The 21,362-nt window shown below is 44.6% G+C and overlaps 1 protein-coding gene across 1 annotated transcript in view; it reads left to right on the plus strand.

Moving 5' to 3' along the window:
- Positions 1–21,362, plus strand: part of WDR72 (WD repeat domain 72) — a 146,060-nt gene that overhangs the window by 60,902 nt on the left and 63,796 nt on the right. The window contains 1 exon segment of the mRNA XM_063142637.1: positions 7,063–7,167. Coding sequence (XP_062998707.1) covers positions 7,063–7,167 — 105 coding nt within the window.

The raw sequence follows: 21,362 nt of genomic DNA on the forward strand, positions 1-21,362 counted from the left end.
TTTGCAGAGCTTAAGGCAGCAGACAGATAACGTGATCATGCGAAGAAGACTCACACTAAGGCCTTAATCCCAGTTTTTCATCAGCTTCTGCTGTCACTGAGTCTTTAACCACAAAAGTGTCTATTAATTGTGTTCTGACTTGTTCACATTTGTAGGCCAAGGAGGTTGCCTGAAAAGCATGAGTTTGGCTTCATGTTTCTCACGTGCACACGTGTGTGTGTGTGTGTGTCTGTCTGTCTCTTGCCCCTTTACATTTTGCAAGGGTGAACACTAGCCTAATTCCCCTCTATTACTAAGACAGCCATGTGCTTTCTCTAAAGGACCATTGCTTTTAGAAAACTGCTGATCTCTTGATGACAGCATAAACATGCATTGAACTCTTCTTAGTTAGAATCTTAAATCTTGTACCCAAGCCTTCCCCTCTTCTAATCTTGAAGACAACAGGGCCAGATCTACACCAAGCAGGACATAACACTTTGAAAATGGTATTTGTAATATGTCCTGGGCCTGAACAATTGTCAGTGTAGATCCTGCCCATCTGCCCCACTCATGTTACAGTTGTCAGCTTGCTACCTGTATCAGAAGTAGTGAGTAGAGAGTGTCATGCTGGAATTAAGAGATCTTAGTTCAAATCCCCACTCAGTCATGGGTGACATTGGGCCATTCATTCAGCCTAACCTACCTCATGGAATTGCCTTGAATGGAAGGACAAGGAGAGGAAGAACTGGACGTGTGTCTCTGAGCTCCTTGGAGGAAGGGCAGGTTGGAACTGTAATACATAAATAAAAACCTCCCAAGAACATCAGAAGAGCCATGCTGTATCATCAGACCAAAGGACTATCTAGTCCAGCATCCTGTTTTCACAGAGGCTGCTTGGAAGCACACAAGAAGGATGTGTGGGCAATAGCCCCCCCTCTTCTTCTCCAAGGATTGGCATTCAGAGGCATGATGTCTTGATTCTCAAGTTTCCATATAGTTTTGTTGAACACCTGGTTTGCATGTGGTGTGAGATTGTGCCACATCTGGCAGCTGGATATTCATGACCATGAGAGATTTGGCTGGTGTGGTTTAGTGGAAGGTCATAGAACCATAGAATATTAGAGTTGAAAGGGGCCTAAAAGGCCATCGAGTCCAACTCCCTGCTCAGTGCAGGAATCCACCCTACAGCATACTTGACAGATGGTTGTCCATCTGCCTCTTGAATGCCTCTATTGTGGGAGAGCCCACAACCTCCCTAGGTAACTGGTTCCATTGTCGTACTGCTCTAAGAGGAAGTTTTTCCTGATGTCCAGCTGCAATCTGGCTTCCTTTAACTTGAGCCCGTTATTCCGTGTCCTGCACTCTGGGAGGACCGAGAAGAGATCCTGGCCCTCCTCTGGGTGACAACCTTTTAAGTATTTGAAGAGTGCTATCCTGTCTCTCCTCCATCTTCTCTTCTCCAGGCTAAACATGCCTGCTTGCAGCTGCCCTGCAAGCAGAATCTTGCCCCCTTGCATGATCCTTGGATCGGTGATGGTAGTTAGTAGCATCCTCTTGCTTGTAGGAAGTGGCCGGTTCTCTTGAAGTTTGCCTAGCAATTGATGGGGGTGGGTCCTGTTCTTACTTGCACCCCACCTACCTATCCGCTTGAATTTGGCCACAGGAAAAAGAAAGGAGACTGAATTTTGGAGCTGGGTGGCAATAAGTATGTGCTTAACCATGGGGGGGGGGCATTGTGTGTATATTTTGTGATGCCCCTTCTTAGCTTTTGCTTTTAGTAGAGGATGTGATGTGGATAGAACCTGTGAATTTAATCAAGACCCCATCCCTTTCCCTCCACAATACGAGCACGCCTTACCTTCATGGGGACCTGTGTGAGTGTGGGTGCATTATTTGGTTAGGGCAGTGGGGAGGGGAGGCTTTATTCATGCTCTGCTTTGCCCCCCATGTCTTTTAAACCAAGGGTTTGGGCAACGGCAGATATAGCCATGGTTTGCCACAGAGCTGGAGTGTGGTGCTTTAAGCCTAAGCCGAGACCCTTCCTCACTCAAATGGGATGCATATTGTTTAGCTAGACTTTGCATGAATCTTCCTCCATCTAGCAAGAAACTCTCCACTATGGCCAAGGATGCTGTAGTGTCACCAAAATGTCAGCTGGACCATCATGTATATGCATTGCCTCTGGGACCCTGAGACTTGCACTTTCAGCCATTTGCTGTTGTCATTGCGACTTCATTTATGTATCACATTTGCACCCAGCTGTTCCTCCAAGAAGCTCAGGGTCCCTTTCCTCAATTTCCCCCCTCACAACAACCCTGTGAGGTAGATTAGGCTGAAAGCTACTGCCTGCCCAGCCAGGCTCACGCCTGCTGCTTTGTTCTGGGTCAATGTTCACACCAGTCTCCTGTCTGGCCCCATCTACATTGGTATTACTAAGAGATATTCCCTATTGCTGCCATATGGCGCTGTATTCACTTCAGAGTCCTAATTTCAGGGTCTCTTGGAATTAATTCCTTAATCTGTCTCAAAAAATAAATAAATAGTAATGAAGACATTGACAACCTGGCATTTAATCACAAGAATAGGAACAGCCGGCTACTCAATCAGAGAGCAGGGACACATGTCAGTGAACTCCCTTGAAAGGACAATGCATCACCAAACATCAGTGCCAAACGCTGCCATGCCAGCACTGTGCTGTCCACTGAAAAGCCTTTCAGACCACTACGAGTAGCTTTCTAAAGTGCCCTGAGGCCTGGCTTCAGTCATTCACATGTTTTTCTTTTCATCAGCTTCCAGTTCCCGCTAATGCTTTGCGTGTATAATACTACACAACAACCTCCCGATTCCACTAATAATTCATAATTGCAGTATATTAATCCCTACATTTTTCACAAATAAGACAGTGGCATAGCATATGCTAATTGCCTGGGGTTAGTGATCAGATCAGTGAACTGCAAAGTGAAAACTGGGAACAAAAGAGGACAACTCCAGAATGTCGCCAATGTCCAAGCGCTGATTGTGGTCAGGGCTGCATGCTGTCCACCTGTCCACATACCTCTTAAGGCCAGTGTCAGATCACTATCACTGCCATTCTTGAGGAATGGTCAAAGATCCTGCTGTTTTCTGGCTATTACCACTGTAAGAGCTTCATCACACCAGCGTTATACTGTGCAATCACTGCGAATTGCGTGCAAAGGACTCCGAAGTTTTCCAGTTTATAATCTGCTTTGACTGTGAAGTACTCCCATGCATCCTGCTTTAATTGTGCTTCAAAGGCAAAAGACCCGACCTATTTTGGTACTACTTTTGGAGCAAATCATTTGTTATTTTCCAAGTGGCCACTGGGGGCGCAGGAGCAGGATTTGATATGTTTAAAGAAAAATTAAACAAATGCTTACCTCTGCGTAAGTTTTAAAGATAAAGACATCAAAGTTGGCACATTAATAGATATTAAGGAGAGCTTTAAACATACCAAATTTGAATCAGATTGGGTCATCTGTTGATTTTTTAATGATTTTTTACATTTCCCTCCTTAAACCCCTTTCCTGGTATACAAAGGATCTTAGGAGCACTCCTGCCTGGGGTGTGATTTAGCTAGCAACAACAACAACAACAATGCCGACAGCTTAGCTCAGTAGGGGATAATTTGAGGGGAACAAGTATATGGGATGAAGCTATAAAAGTGGTTCTTTTTATCCTGGGATTTCTAGAGGATTCTGTGGGAGATGTCCTGGCTGTTGACAATGTCATGAAATCAACCTGAAAACTTCTGTGAATGGCCAATCACTTTTGGGAATAATTTGTGCCTCCCTATTTTGTGCATAATGCAAAATATTACTGTGGTTCCTTCCCAAGCAGTGGGCATGATTGAGTCAAACTTAAGTTGACCAATGACAAATAGCTCTGCCTACTCCACTAACTGATACACAGTCCCTAAATTAAATGGTAAAATCTTCTCCCAAATCTCCAACCAGTCCTCATATTTTGGAAGGTAATACTGGCTAACCCAATAATGTCCCAGTATTGCAAATCAATATGAAGAGCTTGCAAATTTGAGCCATATTGCAAAGGAATGAACATTGTGGCAATCCCCTTAGGAAGAGTCCATGAATTCATGTTTGGATTTTCCCAGTGCATGTATTTTTAAATGCTCTACTTTCTCTTTGAATAGGACTAGCAAGCAGGCTGCCTAAGAACTGAACTTAGGAGACCCCAGTTGAGATCCAGTTGGTCATGGGTTCACTGGGCCCAACTGAAGTCATTCATACATAAGTCCCATTGATATCTCACTTGAGGGTATTGGAGCCACTGGGGGTCATCTTTGGCAAGCCCACATCTGGCCACCTCTCTGCTACCTATCATAGCAGGATAATACAACTAGCCTACCTCTATAGCCTTGTCATAAATTTGACTGAAGTGGTGCATGTATGACGTGTTCTGAATGTCCAGGAGAATCTTTAAATGAACAGAATGGGTTTTATTGAAGTGGGTTGGTTGTCAAAAGCCTTTGCTTCAAAAAAAGGGGGGACATTTTTCACTGTACAGGTAATTTAGCTTAGGATAAGGTATAGCCACAACAACTGCTCTTAATATTCATTGCCTTCTTTCAGTTTAATCTCAAATATACATGGTGGGGATTCATGGACCGATTCATCATCAGACACTTATAAATGGCTGCAAGTGGTGGAAAACGGCAAAGCTGAAATATTCAGCTAAAATCCTTTTCTTTCTTTTTTTTTCTATTTCAGCAGCACGTATAATAATTGTGCATCTGCAGAGATTGCTGTTGTCTCCAGCAGCATTTTTTTGGATAAACATTGTGTCCTGACTCCATTCTGTTGAAAACAATGGTGCTAAAGAGGCCACATCACCTTGAGAGAATGATTCTCAAGTACAGTGCTGAATGGGTACACCAGCAGTTCTTAGTTGCCTGCCCAAGTTGGTGCTGCTCTTGCATAACTGCTCTGAAAATCATTGCTTATCTAGGTCAGCTTGTTCTCTTTTATTTAAACTTTTCTAGTGCCAGGATTCTTTGACCCATTAGATGACTTTAACAGAAGACTTTGACTCAAACTTTCTGCATATCAGAAAGGATACAGTTGTTATGGTCCTAGCTTCTTGTCCCTCATCCTCAGAAGCTGAAGGTCCTGTGTTAATGGATCAGGGAAAAGGCTTGGTTACATGATGCCCAGAGGTGCTAATGCAAGCAAGGCATGTCCAGGCAAGGATTTAGCAAGTAAGGTCAGGCAAATTCCGTCAAGTTCAGTTTACAGTGCTGAATAGCCAGGCAATTTAGACCAGGCAGGGTCTTTCAGGACCTTGGCCAGCTCCAAGATAGCTGAGACTCAAGCAAGGGGACCTGTTAACTCAGCAACAGTCAAAACCTTTCTGAAACCTTATAAAAGGCCAGAAGCTGAAGATACGTAGTTAACTCCACCCCCTCAGAGAAGCAGTGTGTTTCTTAAAGGTCTACTGATTTGTAGCTGTTGACTCCTACGGGGTAGTGGTGGGGAAGGCTGTAATGGGGGAGTGTCCTCTGCATATCCTCTGGTTGAGAAGACCCTGGCATAGTTGGGGTTGGATGAATGGATGGAGTCTGCTCTGCTTCTGAGTCCTCTTCAGAGTGAGAAGATGAGTCAAGGCTGGAGAACGCAATACCATAGTGATTAGGGGAAACAGCTTTGTTGGGTGGAAGTGGCTAGGGAAGGAGTAGTGGAAAAGATGAAGAGTATCACACTTCCCATTTCCATGGCTGAAAACTGAGGTGACCTTGGAGAAAAGAAAAACTCATACATACATACAATAGTATAGGTGGAAGGGGCCTGTATGGACATTGAGTCCAACCCCCTGCTCAATGCAGGAATCCACCACAAGTTCTGGTTTTGAGCTTTAAGGCCCTTTTCATCTTGAGAGCTCAGGATCTGAATATGTACATGCTCAAATCTTTAGATTATCAACTGAGCCCCTTCTTTGAGTGCCTCCATCAACAGGAATATGACTAGGGTGACCATATTTTGGAAACCAAAAAGGGCGACACTCCAACATGGCTGTCCTCCAAGGGCTGTGTCCACCCCAACATGGTATTGGTCACATGTCTGATTCTACAGCTCACAATTAAGACAAACCTGTTCTATGTAATACCTTAATGTTAAAATCACTGAAATATAACGAACAAGTGAGACATTCAATGTATCTGAAATTAACTTCATTCGCTCCTACTTTTGTAGCTTTTACTATACTATGTGTGGTACAGACTCCCTTTCCTTGAATAGCTTTTCTTACCACAAATCCTTCAATGGATGACCATAGTCTCACCTGCACACCCCACTGTGGGTTAAACAAGACATAAAGACACCCCCTTGTCTCATGTAAATGTTCACATATTTTGAACTTATTGTAACCCACTCAGAACCACTGGGATTGGAAAGGCTAAATATCAAGATAGATAGGTAGGTAGATTTTAAAACACCAGTTTTAAAAGCTCTACACTGGCTGCCAATTAGTTTCCGGGCGAAGTATAAAGTGTTGGTTATCATCTTTAAAGCCCTACATGGTTTGGGTCCCGGCTACCTGCGGGATCGCCTTCTCCCGTACAATCCGCCCTGCACACTCAGGTACTCTGGGAAGAATTTACTCCAGCCAGCAAAAACAAGGCTGACAACTATTACCCAGCAAGGCTGACAACTTTTCTTCTGCCGCTCCCAGTTTGTGGAATGGCTTGCTGGGAGAGATTCGTCAACTTAACAGTCTTCCAGAATTTAAGAAAGCCATAAAGACTGATCTCTTCCAGCAGGCCTACCCAGTTGAATTTTAAGATGCCTTTTTAATGGTGTGCTGCTTTTAATGATGCACTGGTTTTAAACGTTTGAATTAGTTGTATGTATTTTATGGTGTTTTCATTTGTGTTGTACCCTGCCTCGATCCAGAGGGAGAAGCGGGTAACAAATAAATAGATTATTATTATTATATATTATGGATGGACAGATAGCTAGATAGATAGACACACACACACACAGAGAGAGAGAGAGAGAGAGAGAGAATGTTAGATCTTTGCTAAAGCTTTATTGTTCTGTTTCTTTACAGCTGCCACCAGCACGGTCAAGTGTGATGGCTGTACCACCTCTGCAAACTTCCAAGAGGGACAGGACAGTGGTGAGAAACAGGTCTTCGAAGAGTCAGAAAACCCAGGTGAGCTGAGCCAGTTCAATGCAGTCGTACGATAAAGTAGGCCACAAGGCAGGTCACTGCAGTGAACCCGGTCCTCATTCCCAGCAGCATCAAGTCTGGGAACCGCCCAGAGAGCTTCGGCTATTGGGCGGTATAAAAAATTAAATAAATAAATAAGTCAGTCAGTCAGTCAGTCACCGCTCAAGCAGTTCAGGACTTGGAGCCTCTTTCATCCAGCCTCTCTAGGTCCAGGCCAGGCAAAAGCTGATATGGCAAGTTCATTATAATAATTAGCTCTAGACTAAATTACTTGGCTAATAATAATTGGTTCGCTAGTAATATTCTCCCTTGAATGGAGACCAGGATGATGAAACATTCCAATGGATGGTCCCTTCTGTTCCTGAACAAAGGGTATGGCTGTTCAGCAACAAACAGAGTGAATAAGTTGGATTTGAAAAAGAAATTATATTGATTTTAAAAACTAAAAACAGCTTTTAATTATTATTTTTTAAAAGGGAAAATGCTATGTTTCTCTTAAATAATAACTAGGTTCATATTATATCCTCTGAATAAAGCATATTAGACTTTCAATTAATCTCTAAATGGAACCAGTGCCTTTGCCATTGAGTTAATGGAGACTCTTCGATGTAAATGAAGAACCAATTTGATCATTTCTCAGATACGGATATCTATAGTCTACCTACCAGACAAAGGCATCTCGTTTTCACCTCATGGAAATGAACTGGCCTTGCCTGCCTGGTAACTATCAGCCCTTGCTTTAGCCTATCAGAAATGTGTTTCATATTCATTTGCTTGTGATGTTGTTTTTGTGAGGCTGGGGCTAGGCCAAAGCAGAGCAAAACAGGACAGAAGCAATACTGTAGGCAATGAGAGAGGACAAAAATCTCCGGTGCACTGCAGGTTCCTGTATTCCCATACGTAACCATGGGTGCTGGTCATAAGAAATGAACATTGTCTGGAGCTGCTCCTTTCCAGCATGTAACTCCTCTGCTGAGGGAACTGCACTGGCTGCCTATTCGCTACTGGGCCAGGTTTAAGGTTCTTGTACTTGTGTACAAAGCCCTAAACAGCTTGGGACCTGGATACCAGAGAGAGCGCCTTCTCCCCTACCAACCTGCCCGGTCACTGAGGTCATCTGAGGGTCTGCTTCTGGTGGCTCTACATAGATCCATCCTCCAATTGGAGTCCACCAGGGGAAGAGCCTTCAGCGTGGTGGCCCCCCTCCTGTGGAATTCCCTGCCTCTGGAGGTCAGACAGGCGCCAACTTTGTACTCCTTTCGGTGCCTCCTGAAAACATCTTTATTCCAAGAAGCCTTTCCTTAATGTCCAGCCATGAGTCACTGTATTTGCTTCTTTTAAAACCTGTTTTAAGTGTTTTATTCTGTTTTTTCATTTGATCTTGTACACTGCTCCGAAATTTTCAATGGGGAGCGGTATATAAATATGGTAAATAAATAAATAAATAATAAGAAAGATCTTATAAGGGAATATTTTAAAGACATTCCCATATAGGTAAAAAAGAAAAGGAAAAGGAAAAGCTGGGAAATGTATACAGTAGGACAAAGAGATGGTTCTAAGTTAGAAACAGCAGGGTCATAAATACTCTGTTTAAGCATCGTTGCTAACCAATTTAAATGGGAGCAAATCCAACTGAACTCAATGGTACTTATTTCTGAGTATACATGTATAGGATTGCACTGCTAGTTGTAAATTAACATGGTTTAGGGCACAATCCTATGCATGTTGAGACAGAAAGGAAGTCCTACAACTCCCAGCATGTCCCAGTCAGCATGGATGGATGGGGAATGTGGGAGTTGTTGGACTTTTTTCTGCCTAACATGCATAGAATTGTGCCCTAAGTGATTACATAAAGTTATAAGTTAATGATTAATATTAAGTGATTAAGTAAAATATTAATCTTTATTAATATTTTAATAAACCAAGGGAATGGGAAAACCCATCATCCACTGTAAATCCCTGCACAATTTATTGAAAATGTAGTGCATTGGTCCTGCTTTTTCAAATTGAGCCAGGACTGCATGCAGAGAAATTTGTAGAGAGCATTGAACATCCTTGATTTTGGGCCTGATTTTTCCTCCCTCTGCATCCTTGTGCCATTCTGTGTATCATATTTTTAATCCGTCCGCTCTGTGGTCTGTCAGCTTAGTTAAGAGCTCCCCAAATCTAGCAGCCTGCTTTGACACAGGCAGCTGCCAAGCCTCCCTGATCCTTCCCCAAGGAGCATGGATGAGATTTAATTTTCAGTGAAAGGGTGCAGCCTGAAATCCATGTCAGGTCCCTGAAGTCGTCTCAGAACCTAGAGAGGGCCCTTTGCTATGCGATTGGATTTCAGAGCACAATTCTCTCCAGGAAGGAATGGGTAGGAGCAGCTGTAATTTACCTGCTCTGAGCTCTGCTTCTTTTCTATCATGGCTCATGTACAGTGGAGGAGCAACTGTTTTGATGCTCCATCAGTGAATGGCAAGAGCAGCCAAGTTACATCTCAAGCCACACTCAGAAGGATAATTAAAAACTGACAAACTGTCTGTCTCTTCTGACTTGACTCTTGTTCATGCATTGGTTATTTCTCGGTTGGACTACTGCAACCTTCTTCTCACTGGCCTTCCTTCTTCTTAGATCAGTTTGTTTGTTTCTGTTCAGCACTCTGCTGCTAAGACCATCTTCTTGGCTCGCCGCTGTGACCATGTTACTCCACTTCTGAAATCTCTTCATTGGCTTCCAATTCACCTCAGAATCCAATATAAACTTCTCCTGTTGACCTACAAAGCTTTTCACAGTCTAGCTCCTTCCCATCTTTCCTCTCTCATCTCACACTATTGCCCCGCTCGTGCTCTTCGCTCCTCTGATGCCTTGTTTCTTACCTGCCCAAGGGTCTCTACTTCCCTTGTTCGGCTTCATCCATTTTCTTCCACTGCCCCTTACGCCTGGAATGCTCTTCCAGAACATTTGCGAACGACAAGTTCAATCGCAGTTTTTAAAGCTCAGCTAAAAACTTTTCTTTTTTTCTAAAGCTTTTAAAACTTGATTTTGATCTTACTTTTATACTGTTAGTTTTACTCTACCTTGTGCCTGTTTGGTGCATTCTCTTCCCCTTCTTATTGTTTTATTATGATTCTATTAGAATGTAAGCCTATGCGGCAGGGTTCTGCTATTTTATTGTTTTACTCTGTACAGCACCATGTACACTGATGGTGCTATATAAATAAATAAATAAATAAAATAAAAAGAGCACATTCTGTGGCTTCGTTTGAATGCATCAAATAGTCTGTAACAGCAAATGATGTCCAGGCACTGACTGCTTCTCTTTGATTGTTTCTGGATTGAAGCAACAAGGAGTGAATATTTTGCTCCTTTGCTGCAATTATCTCCAATGAAATGGAGCTGCTTCCTCCCTCTTCTGATGATGTATGACTTGAAATCTGAGAGGTGTTCAGTGGCAGAATGTGGCAGAGAAGAGTTGAGGATTATTCCACACACAGGAGGTGTCAAGGTGCGGGGGAAAAATATTTACTGATAAAGAATCTCAGCTTAACGTGAGAGCCCCGTTTTCTCTTTGCAGTCGTTACCTTTTGCAATAAGCTACGGATTCCTCCAGCTTTTGCCTCTGTCCATTCCTGAATTTTAAGGAACTTGCTTCATAGGTCGGGAAACCTCTGGAGAGTTCTCTACGGGTCTCACTGCTTCCCACTGAGAATTTGTGGCTTGGTTGCCTTGGCAACATCGTATTTCTCCCAGAATTGCTCATATTGATCCGCGGACAGGCGTAAATGGACAGGCGAGTGTGAAGAATAAAGAGGGCAGGCAAGTCCCCTAATGTGACCAGAGCTTATGGGTTGGAAATCAGCTCGATAGCCAACGCCTAGAGAAAGAGAAAGCAACGGCTTCATTTCGTTTCGGGGTTTTGTTTTCGCGCTTTTGTGCGATGGGTGACTCTCTCTCTCTCTTTTTTATTTTACCGTCGAGTGGGAAAAAAATACTTGTTAGTCACTTGTCACATCGGATCTGTGGTGCTTGTCCTGATGCAGCTGTCAGCTTCCTAGGGCTGTGCAGTTTGGGGGGGGGGGCGCGAAACAAAGGCCCAGCCGGGAGCATGAATTATTTATTGCTGCTTGTGCGGATGGAATTGTGTGATCCGAAATTAAGACACTTCTGTCAGAAGCCCTTCGTTGGGAAAGGTGATTTCATGAGCCACAGCCTGCATGAGGCTGCCTCTCAACTCCTTGGCAGGAAAGCCCCCGGGCGGCCACCCCAACGGTAAGGCAGGAAGTGGTGGTGGATGATGTCAGGAGGGGCCTGGCAATCAAAATCCAGCGAAATGATAGGTGTAGTTGGTATGAAGAAAACAAAACCTCAAAACCTCTTACTTGGCAACACCATGTTTTAACCTGAGCCTCTCCATCTCTGCCTTCCATCCCCATCTCCACAGGACAGTAGTGACACCAGGATATTTTTAAAGAGGGTACAGAAGGGACAAAGTGCATTTCTGGATGGGCATTCGGCATCCTGTACGTTAGATTCCCAAAACAGAAATAACAGCATTTGTCAAATCTATCCTCCCATCCTAAACTCATTTTCTTCTATTGATTTGATGGCGCTAATTAGGTGGTATCATTTGTTTCTACATGGCAAGTATTAACCAGCCAAATTCAAATTCTAATAAGGTAAAAAAAAAAAAGTCAGATTAGGCTTTCAAACAAGTCCCTACACAATGATTTCCCAAATGAACAAATTAGGCAGAACACTTTATGTCCGGGTTTGTCTATTCTCTCCCAAACCACCATGCCGTCTTTGCGGGCAGCATTTCTGTCATGAGGCGTCCATCCCAGATCATTCTTGATAGACTTTCCCCAGTTTTTGTACCCTTTATGGGTAGATGTGCTTTCACTACTACAGGTATCCTTTCCTGTGAAACGGCAACAAGCAAAACACAGTATTTTATATTGTACTATCTTCCAACCAGGAGTAGAGTTGCCATGCTGGGTTGGAAGGGTGCCATAATTTGGCATATTTTAAGAACATATAGAGAGCCACACTAGATCAGACCAAAGATTCATGTAGTCCAGCATTCTGTTCACAAACCAGATGCTCCAATGGGACGCCTCCAAGCAGGACATGAGTACAATTATAGCATCTTCCTGCTTCTGTTCCCTAGCAACTGGTATTCAGAGGGATACTGGAAGTAATACAGCCATCATGACCAATAGCCATTGATAGCCTTATCCTCCATATTTTGTTGATGGCAGGCACACTTTTTAGCATTGGCTACATTGGACTTTTGACTATGAAATGTCACCTGGATCACACAGTTTGTTTACTGTGAATGAATCCAGCCAATAAATGTTCCTCTTGAGAATCATCATTTTTCACAAACTTAGATTCACTACTGTTAGATAAGTCCTCCCAGTTCATTCATACATTCGGTCCTTTTGAGGAGCCCTGTGCTTATGTGAGATCAGAACGTTTAAATAAAACTTTTGCCTGGTTTATGATGTAGGATTATGGTTTGGGAGTATTGCTCTCCCTCCACCCCATAAAAACAGTGCTTCCGGGATCGTCCCAGGGTGTCTAAATGGAAGCGCAACATCCCGGATGGGAGGAGGGAGTCAGCCATGACCAGCCCGGATTATCGGGCTGGTGTAGACATGGCTCCAGACAGAGAGAGTAAAAGAGAGATAACATTTTTAAATAGTCCAAAACTGATGGGAAAGTAAAAAAATATATAATTAATATTTTGTTTTGCAGATGAGAAGAAGCCATATCCTTGGATGTCCAAGGTGTGTTCCTGCAAGGTGTGCTAGAAAACAGTATCACTCTTCCAAGGAAACTAGGAAGATGGAAGGCTATGGCAGAAGTTGAAATACATGCACCATTTGTTGGGTGATTCTGGCCATTTCCTGAGCTTTGTGCAAACTGTATTCAACTGCTCTACCCAGTGAGACTTCCCATGTGTCTGCTTCCTGCTCCCAGCTCCAAGTTACTGCATCAACCATGCAGTTCTAATGCCACAAGAATACCAGCAGAGCCCTGCTGGATCAGGCCCAAGGCTTCTATAGTCCAGCATTCTGTTCCTGCAGTGACCACACAGATGCCTCTGGGAATCCCTAAAGCAGGGCATGAGCACAAAAGCATCTTCTCACTTGTGTCTGCCAGGAACGGGTATTCAGCAAGACCTGCTGCCTGTGATGATGGAGGCAATACACCGCCATCATGACTAGTTGCCATTGACAGCCTTATCCTCCATGTCCTAAGAACTGGAACAAGTTTCCTCTTTCCATTGGTAGCAGTGTGGCACCTTCAGGACTTACTGGCCTGGAATGACTGGTAGGCTTTTACTGCATAGGAAACAGTGCAGTGGGACACTAAATCAGAGGTGGGCGACCTGCGACAACCTGTTGCCCTTGGCCTCAGTTCAAAAGCTCTCTCGCTGCAGGCATTCAGTTCAGACCCTCAGCCATGAGTGATCTGTCCTTCCTCTGAGAGTCCACTGGTGGGAAGGAAGAAGGAGAGGAACAGGAATGGGGGGGAGAGAGGGGGGGATGACAAAGGAAGAGACTGGGGATTCTCAGCCCACTTTGGCTCTGCCTACTGGAAGCATACAGCCCTCATCACATCACCCCCAAGGGAATGTGGTCCTCGATAGAACCCCCTGAGATAAATAATAAGTTGAATATGAATAATGATCCTCAGTATTGATATAATGCTTCCTCTAGATCAGTGGTTCTCAACCTGGGGCACTCCAGATGTGTTGGACTGCATCTCCCAGAATGCCCCAGCCAGCTGGCTGGGGCATTCTGGGAGTTGTAGTCCAACACATCTGGAGCGCCCCAGGTTGAGAAAGGCTGCTCTAGATGTTTTCAGTAAGCCCTACAGAGGTCCACTCCCTTGAGAAATGTTTCAGGGCAAACCACTGTCTGACTCCCTCCTGTCTCCATCAGCCCAAACACCCACAGCCCCTTGCTGATGGGTAAGCCCCTGCGAAATAGAACTTGAGCAAAAGCACGCAGCTTTATTAGCGATCATTTGTTTCAAAATAGCAATGGCAATATGTCATTTCATGAAAAGTAACATGATTTGGCTTACTTGCAACATTACAAAGAACAAGAAGATTAATTTCCTATTGATTTCTGTACTTATTCTGGGACAGGAGTGTTTAATAGTTTGCCCTGGAACTGCAGAAGCCAAGCGATGGACACTTGTGCGTCTGGCCAGTGGCAGAGATGAAAAGGCTACTGGCTTGTCCCCTGCCAGGAAAAACGCCAAGAAAAGGAAAGAGCATCTGGGCCCCAAATGAGGAGACACACCTGGTTACCTGTCTCTCTTTCTTGCATTAATATAAGCCATGTTGGGACTGAATATCTGTCTGAAAAGCAGTATAACAAATAAATAACATTTAGAGGAGCACATCAATGTCATTGTAAGGCTTGGAGCTATTAATGCTATTAAATGATAAATATGTTTTCAGCACTGACACCTGGACTGGTGTGTGTGTGTGTGTGTGTGTGTGTGTGTGTGTGTGTGTGTTATATTATAAAGGTAAGCAGTGGTACCTTCTACATGTTTCTTGGGTCTCAGCTAGACCTACCTGGTCTAGTGCGATGGAGGGGTGAAGAGATCTGGCAATATTTTTATTATGAGATCTCCCCCTCTGTTTACACATGGCGCACAATGACCTCGGAGAGAGAGGACGTTGCGCCCGCCATTTTGTTTTTTGTTTTTGTCAAAGAAGAGCGCACGAATACTCATGCGCAAAAGGTAAGGTTTTTTTTAATTTTAAATAAGTTTTCCCGCTCCCCCACCCAACCCCTGATGGGTGCTGAGCTCCTGAGGAGCTCTGCGCCCCATGTGCGGCTCCTGGCTCCTCGTGAGTAACTGCGAGGAGCTGGGACAAACCGCAACGCCCGCACACATGTTCCACGGTCTCAGGATCAGCCTGAGACTGAAGAAAAAACAGGCCAAAGGGTAGGGCAAGATCCCGAGGCAAGGGAAGGATCATCGCTCCCTGCTCGCAGGATCCCCTGTGCTAGGGTGACCATATGAAAAGGAGGACAGGGGGATTCTGTGTCTTTGACAGTTGCATAGAAAGGGGAATTTCAGCAGGTGACATTTGTATATATGGAGAACGTGGTGAAATTCCCTCTTCATCACAACAGTTAAAGGTGCAGGAGCTATACTAGAGTGACCAGATTTAAAAGAGGGCAGGGCTCCTGCAGCTTTAACTGTTGTGATGAAGAGGGAATTTCACCAGGTTCCCCATATATACACATGACACCTGCTGAAATTCCCTTTTCTATGCAACTGTTAAAGATACAGGAGCCCTGTCCTCCTTTTCATATGGTCACCCTACTCTGTGCGTCATGTGGACACACAGGGATGATCCCGGGGATTGCCCCGGGATATCGCCCCATCTACCTATGGCCTTGGATTAGCAGGTTTTAATACCCATCCTAAGCAATTGTATTATTTAAACATCAGTGGCTCTTTAACCATTCAAGTAACAGAGGTTATCACCAACACATGCCTCTGAATACTCATTGCTGGGGAGCAATTGTTCCAGAGGGCTCTTGCTCACCTCGCATCTTGGTTGTGGCCTTTCCCTAGAGAGGTCTGTCTTAGCTTCAGGGCTTCTCTTATGTTCTAACGTTTATGCTCTTATTCTAAAAGAAATATTTGATGCGGAAGATCAGCTTGAGCTAAAGTCAAGTATCTTGGTTACTGCGCTCTGAGTTCATAGGAGTTGCTGGGCTTCATCATCACAGAATGAGAAAGCTTATCTATGACTAGCATATGGCCTCTGAAATGTATGTGTTTTTGGAAATCATGTCCATGGACAACTAGTTGTGTACAATGTTGAGGCCATAAAAACATATCCAGCTTGCAATCCCTTCTTGCTACTTTCATGATATAAACGATCAGTCAGGACTGGCCGTGGCCAAGTTGTAATTGGCAGTTGTCCATAGAATTCTTGGGTGCCATACTAATAATTACATTTCTGCAACATGATGTTTCATCACTTGCTTTTAATTTTACATCCCTGTCATTTGCCAAGGGCAATAACTCTTTGGAACACTTCCTGCAGGAACGGTCAACCTTTGGCCCTGCGCAGCACTGCATCGCTCATGCAGCTCGTGAGATTTCAGTGCAGCCGTGTTGGCCAGTTGCAATAAAACCAACCTCAACATTTGTTGTGACACAAGGGAGGTGACCCAGCTCAGTGGTGGCAGGGGACATGACTTCTGAGTAGATGAAGGCCCTAGTTCCTTCCATCAGTGGTTTCTCCGGTTAAAAAAAAAAACCCACGTAGCAGCAGGGTTGGAAAAGTCTTCTTTCTGCAGTAGAATCATAGAATAGCAGAGTTGGAAGGGGCCTACAAGGCCATCGAGTCCAACTCCCAGCTCAATGCAGGAATCCACCTTAAAGCATCCCTGACCGATGGCTGTCCAGCTGCCTCTTGAATGCCTCTAGTGTGGGAGAGCCCACCACCTCCCTAGGTAACTGGTTCCATTGTTGTACTGCTCTAACAGTCAGGAAGTTTTTCCTGATGTCCAGCTGGAACATCAGAGTGCCCCTGCCAGTTGAAGTAGTCAACTCAATCATTGGCCCAGGAGACTGATGGTCTGACTGTCTTCAAGGCAGCTTCTCTTGAGAGTTGTAGGCTTCAATGTTTGATGCATGACATGGTCTGGAAACCTGGCAAGTTTACAAACCATTTGATGCAGCATTAAACCTCCGCTGCTCATGCAGGGAGGAGCAGAGGAGCAGGAGCGAAGGCATGGAGATGGAAGAGGGTGGATGGTGGTGCACTGCACACACACACACACACACACACACACACACACACAGAGAGAGAGAGAGAGAGAGAGAGAGAGAGAGAGAGAGAGAGAGAGAGAGAGAGAGAGAGAGGCAGCATAAGGAAGTTGCTGAGGCTGGCTGTGACATTGTGGCTGAGGATGTTCCATAGCCACAGTTTGACAGAGCACACCATGAAGAAGGGTCCAAAACACAAGAAGCCAATAGCATAGCTATCTGGAATTGCTGCGACACTATTTATGAGTGCATTATGTTTGTTCTTTGTCCTAACTAATAGATGCTGTAAATGTTTGATTCATGTTACCTTCTAATTCCTGATAACATAATGAGCATGTTAGGAAATGTTCTTGAAAACGATCTCCTACTAATCTGAACAAACTTATTTACAATGAAAAGATTAATAGCTGACTAGAGAACATTTACTTAATTTGGGCTAGAGGGGAAAAAAGACCTATTATATCCAGACTTTATCTTATTTTCTTCAAGGCCAGCTATAAAGTTTCCCTTTGTTTCCCCTGCCAGGGCAAGGATCTCTCTCTCTCTCTCTCTCTCTCTCTCTCTCTCTCTCTCTCTCTCTCTCTCTCTCCTCCTCCTCCTCTTGTCCAAAGCCAAATATTTGTGGCTGCATCCATACAAATTACTGCAAGAACAGCAGGGTGAGGTTCCAGAATGAAAGATTTGGGGACACATGTATTTCCTGCCTAGTCTGAACATTTAGCAAGCCTGACTAGCTAGGAGCAAGCATTCCTTGATACATATCGATAAAGAAATCTGAAAAGCCCACCTGAAGCCCCTTATTCCAAGGTGAATAAAAGTACAAAAGCATGCACACTTCTGGCCCTGGCCTCCACCTTTGTGTCTCCTCATGGAAAATAATAAAGTGCCTAGTCTTCACTTAAGGCTCCAGGTTGTCCTAAACCCTTTGCCCCACACCTCATAGCAAAACATATCAGAGAAAGAGGGCCTTGAGCCCAGAAGCAAGTTTCCATATTCCCCAGACATAGAGGCATCCAAACCATTGAAAGCCCTCTGACCAGGGATTACTGAAGGGTCAGAATTCCTCTCTCTCCCTGTGGTGCTTATCAAGAAACAGAATGCAACATTTTGTACCAGTCATAGGCTGCCAAAATATGGCATTGCTTATGTATGAATGGGTTTCTGTTTATGGAACATGTATGGGACTTGTGATCAGTCAAAGGAGGGAGGAGGGAAAAGTATGACTTCATTAGAGCAACTTGGATGAAGTATAAACGTATGCTGATGTAGCTAATGGTTAAACAGTCTCTGCCATCGGTTTGGACGAGGCGTGGGGCTTTTCTCCTGTGTCCACAGTAAATAAAGACTCTATTTCTGGACTGGTTGTGAAGTTGTCCCTCCCTTCCCTACCAGGTATGGGGAATTTCCCTAACAGTATCAGGCGACGGACTGGGTTTTGAATGAATAAACCTGAACTCTGAAATGTGGCTTCAGGGACTGAGGCCTCTGAATGCACAGGGCAGAAGTGCTTTCGGTGTGCATTGTCTATATGCCGCAGCCACCAACTCACAAGCCCATCGGGCTTTTCCCTGAGCAACTGCCCTTCTCCAAAGTATCGATTTTCCACGTGTGTTTTCCCTTTGCTCCGATGTCGCTGTGGATTTTTGTCCATGTGTCAGTGGTGGTTTTAATTCAGAGTTAATCTAGTGCGCGTAGTTACAGGGGCAGCTCCCATTGTCGTCACAGATGTGGGACCTCCCCTTTCCGCCCCACAATTACCCCTTTCTCCAAAGATGCACAATTTCAATAGTAGGCAATACTGGGCTAGGTGGATTAACAGATGCTGAAAGAAGATTAGACTTGGCACCAGGTGAGCTTCCTTGAGGACAGAGGCCCAGAGCCACCACTAAGAAGACCCTCTTTCTCCAGTCTTCACCAGCCTTGGATCTTCTGGGAGCAGCAGGCAGGTCAAAGCAGGGTTCTTAGTAGGGATGTGCTCCGCTTCTCTTCGGTTCAGAGAAGCAGGAGCGAGGCTGTTGAATTTCTGCCTGCTGCTTCATGGCACAGAAGCCCTGCTTCAACACAGTGGCAACACTGAGATGCATTAACCAAAGAGCAAATTTCTCAACATCTCATACTTTGGATGTCTGGAAATACTTGATCAAAAAGAAAAGGCAGAGGCGAAGAGAGTCAGGGGGGCTGCGGATCGAGGCGAAGGGGATCGCCTTAATCCGGAGCTTCGCCTGCAGGTAAGTGGGGGGGGGGAGGGGGACTCATCTGGCGCTGCTAGCGCCGCCATCCATGCGGCGGCAGCGGCAGCACCAGGTAAGGGAGCAGGGAGGAGGGACATTTACCTTCCTCTGTCGTGGGCTTCAATTGAGGCCCCGGTTGAAGCCGGAAGTGAAGGCTGAGGCCTCTTCCGGCTTCAACCGGGGCCTCAATTGAAGACCGTGACGGAGGAAGGTAAAGGGGCAGGGTGGGTGGCTTATCTTGCGCCACAGCTGCCATCCATATAGTGATGGCGGCGAAGCTGGATCTCCATCCACGGAGCGGAGCGGGAGACGGACGGAGCGGAGCGGGAGACGGGCGGAGCGGCGCGAAGCGGATTGGGGGGTCCGTGTGCACCCTTAGTTCTTAGACTCCTGTTCTAAGAGAAAACCTAAAATGTGTGTTTACTACTCAGAGCCATCACCAGGGAAGGGGGGAACACAGGGAGTGCGGAGAGAACAAGAGTGTCTTACTTTTCTTTAGTTTCAGGGATGAGTAGAACTGGGATCCTTGTGAATTCAGGAACATTTATTTTCTTGGATCATCACAGGGTTCCCCCCCCCCACGAAAAAAACTTTATATTGGAATTTTCTGTCATGGCAAAAAACTTCCCTGTTGAATTTCTGCCTGCTGCTTCATGGCACAGAAGCCCTGCTTCAACACAGTGGCAACACTGAGATGGATTAACCAAAGAGCAAATTTCTCAACATCTCATACTTTGGATGTCTGGAAATACTTGATCAAAAAGAAAGCCTTTTTTTTGGGGGGGGATTCTTCATTTTATTTGATACCCCTTCATTTTATTTGATACAAATACACCTCTTTAAAGTGTGTGTGGTGGTGGTGGGATTGTTGCTCTGTGGGCTAAGCTGGAGTTTGTTCTACCCATCATTTCAGTTGTACTTGGCTGTTATTTTCTGGGTAATGGCTGTGACATATTGAGCATACGTGGCAGTGAGAAAATTGATTTCCCTCAACAGAAATGCTTCCAATTTTCCCAAGGCCATAATTTTATGTCCACAACAAAATAAAAGGGTTATTTTCCTTAAGATGAAGGCAGTTGAAATCTTTGATAAAAGCCATGGTAAATGTTGTTCTTTTGATTGCAGAAGCTGCTGTTTTCAAGAGACGTGAAGGGGAGGGGGCCCTATTTGGCTTACAAAGAAAAAGAAGACATTTTGGTCGTGAAAAAGAGCTGAATCTCTTAAGGAATCTCATCCAATTTGTAACTTTTATATCAGTCAGCAACTGAATGAAGAAAAACCAGCCAGCCCCCCAACTCACCCCCCCCACACACCTGAATTGTCCCTCTAGTTGTTACATTGCTTTGTTTGTCCAAAATCTGCATTTCATTTCACCAAATGTTCCTGGCACCCGCCTGTAATCAGCCCCTTTTGAAAATATCTTTGAAGAAGGCACGAAGAGCTTCATCACACCAGCGTTATACTGTGCGTTCACTGTGAATTACATGCAAAGCACTCCGATGTTTTCTACTTTATAATCTGCTTTTATTGTGAAGTACTCCGATGCCTCCTGCTGTGATTGCGCTCCTTCCCTAAAAGAAGCGACGTATTTTGGACCCCTTTAGTAGCGAAACTTTTGTTGTTCTCCGAGTGGCCACTGGGGGCGCAGGAGGATGACGAGAGCGGAGTCGCCCAGCCAAAGCGTTCTGGTACTCAGTGTCGAGGAAATCAAGTTGGGTGGTTCTTTTACCTATGCCCACAGGTATAGGAAAATGGCTCTATAAATCATAATCATAAGATTCATGGCTTTCTGCGTAACCAAAACATATTTTTAAGACTGCAACTACTTTCACAACTCATAGCTGATGTTGGAATCATGTCACAAGTCGGTGTCAACACAGGCAGCTAGAGGGTGGAGTAAGATGTTTTCAAGGCAAGCTAACCGCAAAGGAAACAGATGGAGATTTGGTTGCTGTAACTATTTCAATACCCATTTATGTATTGTTTTTCTAGGCAGAGAAGTACTTACACTCTGTACATGCCTAAATGCCTTGCTTCTCATTGGTTATTATATTGCAGAACTGTATTATGATTGGTGGGAAGGTTCTGCCATTGTATCTGAGGGGAACTGACCCTATAAATATGTTAGCCTTTCCTGAA

This window comes from Elgaria multicarinata, chromosome 16 (genome assembly GCF_023053635.1).
Source record: "Elgaria multicarinata webbii isolate HBS135686 ecotype San Diego chromosome 16, rElgMul1.1.pri, whole genome shotgun sequence".
In the NCBI taxonomy this organism is placed as follows: Eukaryota; Metazoa; Chordata; class Lepidosauria; order Squamata; family Anguidae; genus Elgaria; species Elgaria multicarinata.